General features: G+C 33.0%; 3 protein-coding genes and 1 long non-coding RNA gene across 4 annotated transcripts; 1 reads left to right on the plus strand and 3 right to left on the minus strand.

The window, feature by feature from the left end:
- Positions 1-527: 527 nt before the first annotated feature.
- LOC107059798 (uncharacterized mitochondrial protein AtMg00810-like) lies at positions 528-2334 on the minus strand. The gene is made up of 2 exons (XM_015306802.1): positions 2314-2334; positions 528-983 (listed from the first exon to the last, which is right to left on the minus strand). The coding sequence occupies exons 1-2, from the start codon at positions 2332-2334 to the stop codon at positions 528-530; spliced, it is 477 nt and encodes a 158-aa protein (XP_015162288.1).
- Positions 2335-4298: 1964 nt separating this feature from the next.
- Positions 4299-5014, plus strand: LOC107059806 (uncharacterized). Its single transcript, XM_015306810.1, has one exon. It carries the CDS (start codon positions 4348-4350, stop codon positions 4909-4911), a length of 564 nt encoding a protein of 187 aa, XP_015162296.1. The 5' UTR covers positions 4299-4347; the 3' UTR covers positions 4912-5014.
- Positions 5015-5422: 408 nt separating this feature from the next.
- Positions 5423-12988, minus strand: LOC102580476 (homeobox-leucine zipper protein ATHB-15). The gene is made up of 18 exons (XM_006342985.2): positions 12027-12988; positions 11399-11558; positions 11205-11305; positions 10995-11085; positions 9563-9658; positions 9374-9487; positions 9204-9287; positions 8667-8822; positions 8509-8583; positions 8311-8417; positions 8035-8227; positions 7661-7846; positions 7449-7523; positions 7037-7171; positions 6610-6935; positions 6140-6248; positions 5873-6022; positions 5423-5721 (listed from the first exon to the last, which is right to left on the minus strand). Exons 1-18 carry the CDS (start codon positions 12227-12229, stop codon positions 5575-5577), a joined length of 2508 nt encoding a protein of 835 aa, XP_006343047.1. The 5' UTR covers positions 12230-12988; the 3' UTR covers positions 5423-5574.
- Positions 12989-15953: 2965 nt separating this feature from the next.
- On the minus strand, positions 15954-16396 carry LOC107059807 (uncharacterized). The gene is made up of 2 exons (XR_001472961.1): positions 16282-16396; positions 15954-16156 (listed from the first exon to the last, which is right to left on the minus strand). It is a non-coding gene; the product is annotated as an uncharacterized lncRNA (long non-coding RNA).
- Positions 16397-16957: the final 561 nt, after the last annotated feature.

Raw genomic sequence — 16957 nt, forward strand, 5'->3', positions numbered from 1 at the left:
TCAAATTATTGATGTGTGACATTATGTAACGACGGAAAACGATACAATCTATCAAAATACTGTATTTATTAAAACAAAACAGTACTACAACACAATATATTACAATACAATACATCATGAAACAATACATAACAATCATCCATACAAAGTGTAAGGGATATGATAAGTCATGAGATGCCCATACATGTAAATATATCATTGTGCTTAGTGTATTAATTTGTTTTTTTCCCTCGTAATTTACAAGTCAAAAACTTCTAAAGTAACATTTAATAATAAGAAGTGTATTTGAAATCTTAATATAACAATTGTTTTATATAATCCTTTGTTGTTGTTTTTCGTTAAAGGAAATTATGAGAAACTTCTAATCTTCACCTTTGTTGGTGGAAAGTAGATTTTCTATTTTATAGTTTCTTTACCCCCCCCCCCCCCCCCCCCAAGCTAGGGGCTACAAACAAGTTTAGCATCCCTAGCTTGGACACCAAGTATGAATGCTGAAAATTGGTAAGGCCTTTAGTCAAAATATTTGCCTACTGCTCAGTGGTAGACAAATAGACAGTCTCAATGAGACCTTGTAAGATCTTCTCATGAATGAAATGACAATCGATGTCAATATGTTTTGTACGTTCATGAAATACAGGGTTAGCTGCAATCTGTATGGCTGACTTGCTATCACAATGGACAAAGACAGGAAGTGTTAGAGTGATCCCCAGTTCTGTAAACAAACCAACAACCCAAACAATCTCAGCCACTGTGGAAGCTATGCTTCTATACTCTGCTTCTGCAGAGCTCCTGGATATGGTAGGCTGTTTCTTTGCTTTCCAAGAGATTAGAGAGTCATCAAACTTCACCAAATAACCAGTAACTGATCTCCTGGTAGTAGGGCATGGTGCCCAATCAGCATCACAAAACGCTTGCAACTTTGGAGATGTTGTGGTTGAAAGAAAAATCCCAAAACCGTTCGTCCCAAAAATATGTTTGTCAAGCTGTTAATGTAATTAATTATTTTTTCTCATCACATTGACAGGAGTAGTATAATCACATAGTCAATTTTAATTTTAAAGTGTCAAAATAAATTACAAGGTACAACAATAATACTAATAACATAGACAATGTAATTGACAAGTGAAAAAAGATAAAAATGTATGTAAATATTATTACTATCTCATTATAATAGAGAAATGTTTCTGATAGACAATTGACTAAAAATAAAGCAAAACACATTTCATAACTATTTGAAAGAGAAAAATTTAAAGTATTAATTAATCATACTAAATGTCCTAAAGATAATCAAATGAATTTTTTGAAAAATAATATATAACAAGTGTAACTCATATAGTTTAAATTTTGAAATGTGAAATTAGGATAGTGTATAATGGGTATAAAGTTTTCCCATCTGAAATAATTAAAGTGTATTTTGAGTGTCTAAAATGTTACTACAAAGCTTTTGAAATACACAAAATCGAGAACGTTTGAACTTTGAAAAATCAAAATCTTCATGACTTTTTCAACTCTCTACTGTTTACTTTTTTCCAGTTTCACTGGGGTTCATTTATTCCTTTCTCTTAATTAATTAAAAAAATACAGCTGTTTACAACTAAATAAATATTAAAAAAATCATAACACAACAAAAAATATCTCCAAAAGCTGAGCATGCGCTTAATATTTAATTTTAATTTGCTTATTATAAACTTTAGGGAGTTTCCCTTCTCATGCGTTTGTTTACACTTTTTGAAGCTCTATACACTTTTAAAACTTTTCAAAGTGATTAAATTACTAAATATAGTAGCAATAATTAAGTCGTATTAGTGAAAAAAGCAAAAAGGATTTTTCAACTGGGCGTTTTATTTGATCAATTAAGTTACCTAATTAGACGTACTTTGCATTTGGACTGTACTTGTTATGTAACTTTAATTTGTACTAAATGACTCACTTTTTTTTCTGCTATAATTGAAAAAAAGAAACCCACTACTTAAGATTTTTTTCTTGCAAATTTCACGTGTTCTCTGATTCAATAGCTGTGTAGCACAAATGTTCATATTCGTACATTCTATTTTGTTTTTATTTTATTCGTCTCAATTTATGTTTAACTGTTTGATTTGATCAACACAATATTTTAAAAAAAGAAATTTCATATACTTTTTTTTAAATTCATCATTTTATTAAGAGTAAAAGAGAAATTTTAGAAGTTCAGTTTTTTCGAATTATAGAAATGTGAAATTTTTTGGATAGATAAAAAGAAAGTGTGTCACGTGAATTTGAGACGGAGGGAAAAGATAACTACTGCAAGAAGATTATCCTCTTGTACAGTTGTACTCGTAATCTAGATTGGCCCATTAAAGATTCTTGTACAGTTGTACTCGTGGATGTAAGTTTATATTAATATTTTATTTTCTTTTTAATAGTTATAAAAAAATAAAATTATGCTAATTAAGTTCCTAAATCCGTGACTGATGGTGTAATTTTCTCCTACTATTATAGGCATTTAAGACAAAGGCCCAATTCAATCTTAATGGGCTCGCTTAAACAATTCCATATGACGTGCTCTAAATCTTAATGGGCTTGCTGAAACTTCCTCTTACCTTTGATTAAGATATGTTACTTTTAGGATGCGAAAATTAGCACATAAAAATATGATCCCGTTAACATGAGCAAATTTTGATTGATTTAGCCATTTTAATTCATCTAATTCAATCATATGTTGATTTAAATTAATTCATGAGAAATCCAAATAAGATGACTTCGTGACATTTTTACTACTTGATCTTCAAGTGCTATCAATAGATAATATTTTTCTTTGATCACTTTTACTTGTGCACTATTCCAAAATAGATTTTCACTTTTAATATATCAAAAAAGAATTTAAAAAAATCATATTTTACCCTTTGTATTAATTATTACCTATTCCCAGAATCATTTTCAAGACTTAGAACTAAACATTAATTAACAGGAATAATATGATAAAATAATCTTATCAATCATTATTTTCTTAATGGGTGTGTCAAATGTCACGAAGGGAGTAATATTTAAGCTCTTCTTGCATTCACCTCCACATGAATAGAAGGAAACCAAGTGATCATAGATATTTTTCAACTTTGGACATATATCAACCATGAGAAATTCTAAGTGTATGTATACTTAAACATCGATATTTAAGTTCAGCCACAACCAAAGTCTACCACATTTTGATTTAACCAAAAAAAAAAAAAAGTAGAGGTAGAGGTTTAAATACATGTTAGTTTCAATTTTCACCAGCATTAATTGATAGGATATAAGTACGTATATGTATAACATGATAACTACAGTATCACGAGAATATTAGGGTGACATTGATAGTTCAATAATATTGTATACGTACTATTTCTAGTGGAAGAAAAAAATGTAGGTAAAAAATAATACTAACTTGTATTGAATGGTCGAAATAAGCAAACTTGTGATCATGTCAACCAAGTTGATCTTCTTCTTCTTCTAGTGGCTAATGATAGACTCCATAACTTTTTTGTTTATACAGACGAAGATATACTTTCTGAGTTGATTTTTATTCTCGTATGGTCATTCAATTGATAGTTATTATATCAGAAAGTCATTTTTTTTTATTTTGAAGAAAATTAAAATTAAGAAGTATGGAACTTACAAATTATTGAATACATGTACTTAAAATCACAAGGAAATAAATTTGAGAGGGGGTCTCCTATATTATTGACACTCTTGGCTTCTTCGTAGATTTACTTCTTTTATAATTTGACTCTCCTAAGTAAAAAAATTATTTCCGTCCCTGTATATGGAACATACACTTACAAACCATAGAATAAAGGTTATAATTTTCATAACTTTTTAAATAATGAAGTCGTAAAATTCATTTTTACTTGTTATGTAAAAACGAGATAATAAAATAGAGTATCGAGTAAACATGATGTAAATCATGAATATTTATGCATTTAAAACTTTTAACCCACATAGGAATGAGGACAAGTATTAATTTGTCATTTCTTTTTTAATTTGTAATGTATGTACCGTACGCCCAGTTGATCGACAACATATCTAGTAAAATCTAACGTCTAGTTGATCAAAATAATAAAAATTCACTCTACATCCATGTATGAAAATTTAAATTCAGAGAAAAATCTAGCATATTCAAGACTATCCATACAAAAATAGAAGTAAAAAGTGACATGTAAGTTCCCATGGTCCACAACTTTGTAACTTTTCAGCTCCCAACTTGAAAAGTGAAAACAACAACAGTAGCCAACTACTATAAATACCTACCTATTTTCTTCATCATTTTACATCCTTAGCCAACATTATAAATCTCAATAACAACATATTTTTTTTGACAATATTCATTTTAAAATGGCACCTCATGGAGAGACAATTGTAACCTCCAACGTTCGAAATCTTAGCAAATCACCTCGACTCTCCAACGACAGCCTAAAAAGGACAATGTCTGAAATTACATACGAGTGGATGAAGAATGATGCAATAATCGATGAAAATCTCCCTCCAGTCTCCGAGGTAGAAAGCGCGAAATGTGAGTGTTGTGGTATGAGCGATGACTACACATCCGAATACATCGATCAAATTCGAAAAAAATATTCAGGTAAGTGGATATGTGGGCTTTGTGCTGATGCAGTAAAAGAAGAGGCCCAAAAAAATGGAGGACAAAATGAAGAAGCATTAACTACTCATATGAGTGCTTGTAGCAAATTCAACAAATTTGGTAGGGCTTATCCAGTACTTAATCAAGCTGAGGCTATGAGACAAATGTTGAAGAAAAATACAAAGGGAATTATGAGGGCAAAATCAATTAGTCCAAGGGAAAGAATTATGCAAAAGAAGAGTGGTGGAATTGCTAGAACTAATAGTTGCATCCCTGCCATTACTAAACAAATGAGTGACCTTAATATAGTAACCTGATCGATAGAACGTGCTTCCTTGAGTTGTACCTTCTGCAATAACGTATGTACCATAGTCGTCTTAATTTTCTGTTTATGGCTAAACTTTGGTGTAACTTCTTTTACCCTTGCAAGGATTTTGAAGTTTTCTTACTTTATAAATCCTGTATATGATTCGAGCTACTTGATCAATATATGTTCATATGTTTAGTAGCTTTATAATGTTATTAAATCTTGTTTAATTTACTGTTATTGATCTCAAACCTTACTTTAAAGTGATGATATTTTTCAAAGAAAAATAAGAGGCATCAATGTTCAATTTGCTAATATACTACATGAGAGTAGTTAGAGACCCTGTCTAAGTGAAATAACCATCCCTCTTCTTTTTCGCGGACTCTGCTACTGAGAAGGATGTTCACTTCTTCAAATATCCTATATAAGTAGGCGCGAACAGGACAGGGGTCAGATTTGTCCAACGGGAGCAAGAGTAACAATATATGATGACTTAAAGAAGCATAAGCTTTCAAAAGACATAGCATAAAGTTGCTGAGTAGCACAAATTTTAACAATAAACAAGTTTTCAACAAACACAACTAGTTCAAAATGATTCTAAAAGGAGAATATGTAAGGGTTCTTAGGTATAGTTTTACTGATCCCTTTTAAAACAGATCTAAAGAAAAGTAACTTAGACAAATGACCAGTTGACAAACATGAAACAGATACAATGAGCAGTATCTTCTTCATTCATAACTTTCCATGCCACTGCTCTCTCATAAGAAATAGGTCTGCTCATGCTTGACAAGCAAATTCCCCCTTGTAGACATGCAAAACCCTGTCAATCAATAAATTACAATTAGAAACTGCAGCAGTCGTGATAATCTGTCTTCAAGCAAATCTAAAAGGGGCATGCAACTCGGTGCAATAAGATTCGGGAAATCATTACTTGCTACATACAATACTTTCCATATAAAAGGAGTACCAACCTGTTGCATTATCTGTGGGAACTCAGTGCAGAGGTTCTTCTTTCCATGATCATCAAATATTTTCTCCAAGGTAATATCTTGAAGTGCAACCAAGGTTGTCTCGAGCATGTCAAGACCAGCCTGATTTGCAAATGTGAAAACTGGCAAAGCCTGCAGAAATATTGAACTCAAAATTTCATGTACTCGAACAAACTAAAAGGTAAGAGGGATGCAATTAGAGTGCTTTGAACAAGCAAAAGAATATTAAAAGAGGATTTGGGAACAAACCTTAGCAGAGCAGCAGATAATAGCATCTGAGTGATGCCATAGGCTTTTGAGGATTGATTCACTTCCTTGATCAGTATTTGATTTCAGAAGCTCCACGCCCAAAAAGCACCTTAAGAGAACAAAAAAATTAACCACAACAGAGACTGGTGTTAAACTCAGAACATAATTACATGCAGATAAACACCCATTGATTTCCCTCCTAGTAACGTCCCATATAAAAAATTGCTTACGAAAAAAGAGGATTGAGCTATTTCTAGAGTGTTAATCATTTCTTTTGATGAACCAATTTCTGGAAAATTACACTCGTGTTAATCTAAACATTATACATTTAGATCAACTTATGTAGCCAATATGTATTTCATTTAGAACTTGGTATTGGAAAAGCGCAACAGTTGACTGGATGAAAAACTGAAAATAATTACTTAGTGTGCTCCTATGTTAGGCCCACACACAAGTATAATACCACATACCTGTAACTTTGGCAGATCCAACGAGCTAATGTATGTGCTTCAGGAGTCCCCAATGGCAAACGAAGACCTCCATGAGAACCCAAGTGAGATGGTGAAAGTGCTAACGCAACTCTTTGAACAGATGAAATAATGCTTCGGACATATTGTCGAGCCATTGAAGCAACACTCTCTTGCATGTGGCTTTCAAAAGCAAATTGAAAAGCAATTGTCATGACAGATCTTGATGAGCCACCACTAGTGTGAAGGTCATTGGCCGCTTTGTTTTCCGCTGGGCCAGTCTCAAGAGCAGAAGTAAGATCAAGGGTACGATTTGGACTGGACGCTTCCTGCACAAACGAAGCATATTGGTAAAAACATTGAGGATAACAAACCAAATGAACAAATACCTAAAAGAATAAGCACTAATAGGTGGATACGAAACCCTAACCTTTCCAGACTCAAGTGAAATAATGCGAAACCCAGACGGAAGCAATGGTGCATCATCAGCAAACGAGGCATCAATAGGAGCAAACACGAGTTCGGCGCAAGTTCCAACAGCATTTTCATCCATTCCACTGCATAGCTGCATAATTTTCCTCAGATTAGAAATTCTTTCAATTCAAAGAAAGATATTCTAAAAATCCACAAGTGAGGGGTTGCAAGACATTGAGAATGGCCAAGGTGACAAGAGGGTGTTGCTCTGATGGTAAGCACTCTCACTTCCAAGATTAAGGTTGGAGTCACCAATGGAGCAAAAAGGTAAGAGCTTCTGGGGGAGGGGTAAAAAAGAGAGAATGGCCAAGCTGAAAATATGGACAGCAAAAGCACTCAACTTACACATGTGCAGAAATAAAACTTACTTGCAATAGAAACATATCTCGTGGCATTATCGCATCCTCAGGAGAATGACCTTCCAACTTAATGACCTCCAGCAACTATAAGCAAAAAAGAGCACATTATCAGCAACTACGATGAGAAACCACAAAAAAATTATTCAAACAAGGCAAACTGGAACAGTTCAAATAAACTAGGAATGCCAGCAGTGCAGATTAAATAGAACTACTAAGCTTGCCTCTTCATGCTCAACAGTGTGAGCGAGTGGAAGTATCACTTGACCCCCGAAGTTACCAACTCGAGCCCCAGGTAAGCTGCAAGGACCAACTTTAATGGCTGCAGCAGCATAAGCATCTATATTGTTGTCTGCCCATTCAGATCGATGTTCACGAAGGAACCTGAGAAGTATAGCAGGAGGCACATTCTGGACAATAAAAACAAGACAACTGTGTTAAAAAGAAAAAAGCAACATGGTCAGCAGCCAACCCTCCTCATACCCAATCGCGTTTATCCAATTATAACACAAACAGGAAACATTTACTTATCCACTTAAAAAAGTAAATCAGCAATTCAATTTTATAGTTTCAGCATCAACGTATTGAATAAGCAGACCTGTAGAAGCATTGATGCTTTTGCACACATAACCGCATTGCTCATTGGTGAAAATCCATTTGCAAAAGGAAGGTTTAAGCCCATCAACTTGTCAGGAGAAGAGTTCACAAGGATGGTAACATCATCCATTCCATCGCTATCGAGCATAGACCAGCCCTCATCAGCTATACCATTAAGGGCCTCATTGAAGCCTCTGCCAAAATAATTCATAGTTTAAATGACAGAAAGAGTAAAGAACATTGAAAGAGAATCCATCAAAAAGTAGGTCATTCAAACCTGCTCAGCCTCTGGCTTAATGCACGTAGAGCTGCGGGTCGTCTTCCCCAGTTAGTAACATTAGTCTGTGAAACCTCCTGTGCAATCTGCCTGAGGTAGCGTAGTGCCTGCAAGGAGGATGTATAGAGTCACCAGAATGCCAATAGTATTCTCTAACCTTGCACATGGTATTTAATCAATTTGAGTAAAAGTTCTTACAGCCACTGTCGTCTTCTGAGCTAGCACTGCTGATGACTCATAAAGTGGGCGTAAGACTTCAGGCACACTCCATGCCTAACAATCATAATAGTGTCAACCATACCACTACATAACTTGGCACAATGAAGGAGAACAGGAAATATGGACAATAACTTTACCTCTAAATTCATATGATCAACAATGTGGATAATTGAACCACCCCCCTCACAAGGTCTAATCAGGTATCCACTAGGTAGGATTTCTGCTCTCACAAAGTTCTGAACAGGTGGCATACTTGGACCATTCTGAGTATTTCCAAGTGACCTTTCACACACCTGGGTATTTTATAAAATATGACATGTTAGTTCATGAAGCATGTGAATGCACAAACCTAAAATATGTGAAGTTGCAATTAGCGAAAATACGCCATTTGGCTTAAAGAGTAGTTATTCTCAAGCATCCTGTTATATACAAAAGCCACTAATTTATACCAGGACAGATTGCTATTTATGCTGGCACAATCAAGTGACACTTGACCAACATTAGAAGAAGAAATTTACATTTTGTGTAGGACTTGGCAGAATATTGAAAATAAAAAAAAAAAAAAAAGGACTTGGCAGAATATAATTTTTTTTTTTTTTTTTTTTTGATGAAGTAAGAAGTGGCAGAATATAATTTTTATATTAGAAAAAAGACTAGACATAATGAAACCATACCACGAGACTGCCATCATCCATAACAGTTGTATACCGTAAGAGCCAGAAATCACGGGCAGGTGCCAATGTTGTTGGTGCATAAAGCTAAAAGCAAAAATGTTTAAAGTTCATCAAGAAGGTATAAAAGGACTGAATGCACAAGCACGAGAAGCAACAGTACAGTAACCTACCTGCATGTAAAGGAGTTCAATGGTTCCACCATTGGCAGTAGGCAGCACATTGAGAACTTCAACAACCCGGCAGTCACGATACCAAGAAGGTCGATCCTTAAGGATTTCGGAGACCTAGAGAGATCTCAGACAATTAATTTCATATTACAGTGCCAGAAACATAAATTTCAAAACAGATAATTAGCTTACCCTCGTTGGCTCTAGACCAACCAGGCCACAAGCTCTTGCTGCCACGCCAGTGCAACCATGAGAAATAGCAATGATTCCAATGGAATCCGGACCAGGCTATGCATTTCAAGAGAGAGATGATTAGAAAGAGTTAAACCAGTACTGAGTATCTGTAACAGAAATAATATAGCTACAGAAAAAGGAGACTGGAAAATGTGTAGTGATATATAAATGCCCTCATGGTAAGTGGAGTACTGTACCACCATTTGCCATCACAACTCACAAGCAAAAGCCTGAATGATGACAACTTTTATCATAAATATGAGCCTGAGAAAGAACACTGATGCACTATATAGAAATCCCAAAACTGTTGTAATGCAATTTTGCAATATTTTTATACAATAATTATAACTGACAACTTCAAAAGAGGCCAACGGCACATATATTCTCTTCCGTGGACCTACCAAATCGGGCTATAAGATAAGATACAGTTTTATACTAATTGATAGACTAGTAAGAAGAGCTTCCAGAACTAAAAAAAATATTGTATTTATATCTTTGATTGATATGTTGAACAAAGGAATTGTCTGCTGTTTGGTAATTTATTGACATCATTTATGAAGAAAGGTGAAGCAGCCAATTTCATGCATTCGGCTCTAACACTCGGTAGTTTGCTAATACGGCTACATAGTACAGACATGAATGCATTTGCTAGTTTAACCCTTTAATTACATATGAGTTCATTAGATTGATATTTAACTAATAGAAGAATTCCAAGACATAATTTAATAATGAACATTTGTCATTGCATATCTGATTAATTGTACTGAAAGCTAAATCAATCAATCAATAAACTTACCCCTATTCCAAAGGAATTTCTGTCAACCTTATGAATCTCTGCTATACACATTCCAGACATTTGGACTCATATTGGTCAAATATGGAATAAATTGTCTTTTGTACGAATCTGGTCATCTTATCTTTAATATTAGAGTTTCTTTACACAGCATAATATTAATGTATGCTTGGTTTTAAATTGCACAAGGATTTGTTGCAATAATACCCTTGGCCTTTTTACAATACTTTCTCCAATAAAAAAAAGAGTTCAATAATACTACCTCCGAGATAGTTTTCTGTGACACTATTTTCTAATTAGTCCATTCTAAAAAATGACACATTTATTTGGAAACATCTAACTATAAACTTCATATTTTACCCTCAAAGAGAAATTTTTTTAGTAACACGACAGTAATGCCATGATGAATACCACAAGTTCCAAAAATGTTACAGTCACAGAAAATGTTATGGCATGTTTAAAGAAAACAAATTTCGAAAGTTCCTCGTTTTTAACTTAAACTGCGTCACAACTCAAACTATGTCACATAAATTGAAACGGAAGAAGTAATTAATTTATTTTTTACAGTAAAAAGGCATTACTTTAAATTAAAAATACCTTCATTCCAGGCATTTGGACCCACTCAACAGCAGTTCCAGTAGCCTTTGAAAGAAACTCTGTTAAAGTTTCTTCTGCAATGGACAAAAGTCTGGAACAAAGCACAAATACATAGCCATAAGCCACAAACACAAAAAACAAGAGAAATGGTTACAAAGCACTATGTTTAAAGAAGAAAAGGACCCAACAACTGCAATCCCACTCACTCACCCTGCAGGACTAGCATCCCTCGGCGGATGCTGAGATGTCAAGTGGTGCTGACCACTAGTCACCACTGAATCACAACTCGTATCTTTCGTAGCAAGCGGAGTCTGCATTTGAGTTGAGAAATTATGAAACTTACAGTTCGATTTAAGCCCACATTAGTTTGAAGGGAAAGAGCAAAAAGGGCCTTAAATTCTTACACTGTGACTTTGCCTGCGAAAGTAGCCATTTTCATACACCAGTTGAGAAACTTGCTTCTGTAATCTGTCATTTTCTTCCATTAATAGCTTGTTCATTGCCGTCAGCTTCCTATTCACAGACTGAAGCCTTGACGCCTCTTTCCTCTGTTTCTCCCTGCATCTATTAACCAAAAATTGGAAAGAAAAAAACATAACTTAGCTAATGGTATGGCTATAGATTTAGTTGAAACTTTTAAAAAAAAAAGTGATTTTGATGTTTGTTGAAAAATGGTTTTTGGGATTTGAAGTTGTGTTAGGACATGCATTTTAGTAAAACCAAAAACTTGGAACTTAGAAAAAAATATTGAAGACAAATTTTCAAAAAACTGACCAAATATCATGAAGGAGCTTGTCATTCACACATTATTAGTAGGAACAGAAAAAAGAGAGAAGAAAATGAAAAGGGGAACCACAAGAATAGAACTTTTTTATGCAGATAACTTCAAATGCAATTTTAAAAAGTAAGTGAATAAGATTTGTGCAAGAAGTGAACCCAAGATTGGATTTTTTTTGTAACAAAAGCTAGCTTTGAAGTGCAATTTTGCATAGCAGTAAGATTTAACAAGAGAATAGAAGACATTTATAGTACCTTCGATTCTGGAACCAAACTTTGATTTGCTTAGGTTCAATGTTAGAGAGGATAGGACATTCTCTGATAAGCTGCTGACGGCGCATTGAACTTGGTTTAGGACAATCATGATAAAGCCTCTCAAGAGCTTCAACCTGCTCAGGTGTATACCGGACATACTTTCCGTTATCCAACACCGACTTACCATCCTTGCAGGAAGCCATTTGTCTTAAATCTTACAAACTGAAATGCTTTGCCCTTTATGAAAGAAAACAAACAAGCTCTGTTACTCTGCTTCTTCTTCACTTTTGTCTTCACAACAATTCAACTTTTTTTAGCATTATTCTTCTTGGGAGCTCTGAACAAAATGAGAATGTCTTGAAGTGACCTTTTCTTGGTAATACTAAAAGAGAAAACCAATTTACCAAACTGAAACGGCACTAGACAACTTGTATCTTTCGATTTCAGAGCTTCCAATAAACTACTAAAAATACACACTTTCCTTACTTATCTTTCACCATTACCAAAAAAAAAAAAAAAACAGAAGAATCCAAGTATTCCTCAAGAACCCAAAAACATTATCTTTTAACAACATGCCATACATTTCCTTTGAATCTTGAAACAAGATAAAAAGTGTGAAAAACACTAAAAGATCCAAGCTTTAGACTTCAGAAGATAAAAACAAAAGAAACCCAGAAACAGATCTTCTTCATGTACCCAAAAATTGAAGCATCTTTAAGTGTTTCAGCAAAAAGTAAACCAACCCCATGAACCCCCTACAAAATTTTCAAAGACTACAGAGGAAGATCTTGTAGACATGATGAGATATTATCAGAATACGGATCTTGGACTGGTTAACAATGAATGAAATTGAGTTGAAAGGGGTGTAAATGCAAGAGAGAAAAAAAGATATAAACCCCGGATTTGAGAGCGACCCAGAGAGAGAAAAAAAGTCTTTTTATTTGGATTTGGGAAAGTGGGTATCTTCACAAGTGAGTAGCCATTGTATATCAATGGTCCCTCTGTCAACTTCTTTCGGCTTTAGGTACAGTGGGGGGTGGGGGTGGGGGAGGATATTCTCACTTCTTTTTACTACTCTTTTCAGGCCAATCACCTATACTACACAACTGCTACTAATACTACTCTGCTGACCTCTGTTCGTCGCACCAGATTTAGAATACTTTTGATTAAGACATTTTATGACCACTATGCCCTTCGTGAATTTTTTTTTTAAAAAAATTGTTTATATTATTTTTATTTTAAGTTGTTGAACTTTTACTCACTCCATTAAAATGTCTTACATTTCATTTTGCTTATATTTAATACTTACGAAAGAATGACCTAGTTTTTTTTTTAGTCTGTTTCAAAAAGAATGATCCCTTTCATTTTATGATAACACTTTAATTTTAACTTTCAACGTAACATATTAAAGGCCACAAGATTAAAGGGCATTTTGGTACATTTGAGATTTGACATAACTTTAATTTAGAATCACAAGATTAAAAATATTCTTTCTTTTCTTAAACTATGTTTCAAGTCAAACTACGTCATTCTTTTTTAAACGGAGGAAGTAAGTTTTAAAATTTCATCATTCTACCCGGCGAGTTTAAGATCACTATGTTTAAAGGAGACTACACAAAATTTAAAGGTCTTTCTTTTATTTTTTTTAAATTTGTATTTAGTTAAACCAAGACGTTTTAAATTGTGACAAAGAAAATATATTTTTCACGTATGCAAATTAGATTAATGAGATTGATGGTTCAATTTATCGGAAGCAGTTTTTCTACCTCTCAACTTGTGATAAGATTTGTGTACAGACTTCACCTTTCAAACCTTATTTGTGGAAATACAAAGAACATGTTGTCGTTGTTATATACAGATAATGTTTAAGCTTTTATGGTAAGATAGTTCTTTTTTTTTAATGTCAATACACGTGAAGTTTTTCTCAACATATGGTAAGTTTCGTTTTGAAATAGCTAATGATGTCTGTGTCAGAGTAGTTCACGTCTTTGACATGTAGTTTTTCTCCTGATCTTGCATGAACGTAGGATGTTTTGTGTGTCATATCTTCCTTTATCAGACGTTTTTGTCTGTCATCATTTATACGTGTTTTTATTGAGTGTTTTTTTTGTCGTGATCTATTTAAAATTATTATTATGACATTGAATTGTTTGAACATTCTTTAAGTTTCATATTTAAAAATTACTTACAAAAAATTCTACATACTTTACTGTTCACAAGCTCTATTTATCAAACAAATAAGATATCGTTACAGTAAAATCACATTAAATTTATCATTTTATTTCAAATAGGAAGAGACCTCTCACTGTCTCATGTTAATTAAAGATATCGAGTTTAAAATTTTTTAAAAAAAATTAGCCTAGTATTTTCATTTTAATGAATCTCACGTGATATAAATATAAAGGAAAGGAAATGTGAAAATATATAATTATTAAAAAAAAAAGAATAAAAGAGGGGCAAAAGAGGAAAAAGGAAGTAAGATATGGAAAGGAAAGAAAAGAAAAGGAGAGGCATGGGAAGTATGCGTGGGGCAGAGAGGACAAAATGATGAGAATTTTTGCATGCGCCTCGATACTCTCATTCTCTCTTTATTTCTTTCTATTTGTTGCTACGCATAGCCACTACTTTACGTATACCCTTTTATTTTTTTCGATAAATTATTATTCACTTCTGCCTTGTACTTGTACAAAACCAACTTTTCTACTCAAGTGCTCCTATGTTACAAAGTTTTACTTCCACCGTTTCAAAAAGAATGATCTAATTTAATTTAAATCAGAGTTTAATAAATGAAATTTTTCTTTTTTAATTTTGTGATTCTAAATTTAAATTATATTAAATGTATCAAAATATCTTTTGATCTTGTGGTCTTAAACATGTCACGTAGAAAATTAAAGTTAAAGTGTTATCAAAAAATGAAATAGGTCATTCTTTTTTAAACAAACTAAAAAGAAACTAGGTCATTCTTTTTGAAACATATGAAATAATTTGATATTGAATTAAAAATTGATTTTTTTTTATAATTTTTATAATTTTAAATTAAAGATATGCCGATCTTATGATTATAAATTAGTTATGTGAGAAATTAAAAATTATAAAAAGAGGTACACACTTTACTAAAAGAAGAAAAAAATTAAACAAATGAATCAAAACAAAAAAAAATTATAATAATATATGAATTTAACAATGCTGGCTTATATAGGATCGGAAGTAGAGTTGAGAGAATATAAAACTCTGGTTCCGTACAAAATAAATAGAAGAAAATGTCATTTTCAAGTATTTTTTTTATGTGTATAAATGACAGATTTATCTAATGAATTCGCTATTTGAATTTAAGGAAAAGTCACACCATCATTGTAATTTTTTTCTTGTTTTCTTGAAATATAAATGTTTTTAATAAGTACTATTTTTTTGGTTTCCGTATTTAGTTATTCTTTGTCTCGATATTAATAAATTGAAGACTCATTATCCACACGTACAACACACTAAAATCCATAATTTAATTATTAAAAAAAATAATTTAAAAAAGAATTATTATGGTTATTATATATTTTTTCCAATAAGTAAATCACTTAATCAAATTATAATAATAAATATTACTATTTCTTTTTTCAATATACCGCCTTATTATTTCGACCCCAAATGGACATGCAAGATACGACATAAAAGTGAGAGAAGTAAGATTGACATGGACAAGAATCATGTCACTCACTAAACAACACATATGTATGACAATTACGACAAATTATTACTACTTATTAGATGGTGGATCCGACTTGTACCTCCTCCTAACATGATGCATAAATTTCTGATTTTCATATCATACTTATCTTCATTAATTAATCCTATCTTATATCTTTACGCCCGTGCCAACAGTAATAACTGATGTAATGGTTATAGATACGTGAAATGAATGTAAAGGAACAAAGATAAAGGAAAATGAAGCTATAGTGAAAGAATTTTAGTAGTATATAACTAATGAAAAATGTAAAAGTGAGGTTTAGGCTATTTGAGAGAAAAGAGGTCTGTGTTAACTCCCATCTTCCTTTGTGTATTTGTTTCTCTGCTTAGATGATAGCCCTTCGTGTCCAAAATTTTGAATGAAAAGAGAAGAGATCACCACCAGCATTTTCCTGTGGATTTAACGTCGAAGTGTCATTCAAAAATAGCAAAGAAAAAGCAAAAACCGTAGAGAGATAATAATAATAATAATGCAGTAGAAGGAAGGGTTGGACCATACGAGCCTATTGTATGCAACCTTATCCTGCATTTTTGTTTCCACGGCTCAAACTTTTGACCTCCTGATCACATAGCAATAACAATAACTTTACCTGTTATTCCAAGGCTTCCGTAATGTAGTAGAAAGTATAATTTACAGACCTTTAGAAACCGGGAATTTAAATCAAATTTCATGCTATCAAGTCTTTGTTTTCTACTTTTTGTTCAGAAAGTTGACCACATAAGTAAGTTAATTATGGTGAAATACCTGTTTGAACTCTACAGCCAGCCAAATAATCTTCTTGACCTTTTAAACACATAGAAAAATAAAAATTCATAAGATAATCTCATAATTAAGCACACAAATCAAAGATTAAGAGGCTAGTAAATCTATTGAAATAAAAAGTACCTGCAGTTTTCCACAATCCCCAATTGATAATTCTTCCATCCATAGCCACATGATTAGCAGGAATATAATGCTGCCCAAATAGATGATCACTACTACTACTACAACAACAACATCTATAGGAGAAAGAAAAAGTAAGCGAGAACTTGTATCTTCTTAAAATATAACAATAACTACAACAAAATATGACGACAATCAAACAAAGTAGTGGCGGAGCCAGGAATTCCATAAAGGGTGTCCAGTAATAGCACAATAAATTCGAACACACGAACACTTCCTCATTCCAAGGAGGTGAAACCACTGGACTATA

The sequence above is a fragment of the Solanum tuberosum genome, unplaced genomic scaffold (assembly GCF_000226075.1).
Source record: "Solanum tuberosum cultivar DM 1-3 516 R44 unplaced genomic scaffold, SolTub_3.0 scf00040, whole genome shotgun sequence".
Classification (NCBI taxonomy): Eukaryota; Viridiplantae; Streptophyta; class Magnoliopsida; order Solanales; family Solanaceae; genus Solanum; species Solanum tuberosum.

What these genes read in the sequence shown, in the direction of transcription:
- LOC107059806 (XM_015306810.1), top strand. Translation starts at nt 4,348, where the DNA reads ATGGCACCTCATGGAGAGACAATTGTAACCTCCAACGTTCGAAATCTT.
- LOC102580476 (XM_006342985.2), bottom strand. Translation starts at nt 12,229, where the DNA reads ATGGCTTCCTGCAAGGATGGTAAGTCGGTGTTGGATAACGGAAAGTAT. An exon ending in TTGAACTCCTTTACATGCAG is followed by an intron (nt 9,288 to 9,373) that starts GTAGGTTACTGT and finishes TTTTGCTTTTAG; the next exon opens with CTTTATGCACCAACAACATT. An exon ending in CTCAGAAGACGACAGTGGCT is followed by an intron (nt 8,418 to 8,508) that starts GTAAGAACTTTT and finishes TCCTCCTTGCAG; the next exon opens with GCACTACGCTACCTCAGGCA.
- LOC107059798 (XM_015306802.1), bottom strand. Translation starts at nt 2,334, where the DNA reads ATGGGCCAATCTAGATTACGA. An exon ending in TGGGCCAATCTAGATTACGA is followed by an intron (nt 984 to 2,313) that starts GTACAACTGTAC and finishes TTACATTAACAG; the next exon opens with CTTGACAAACATATTTTTGG.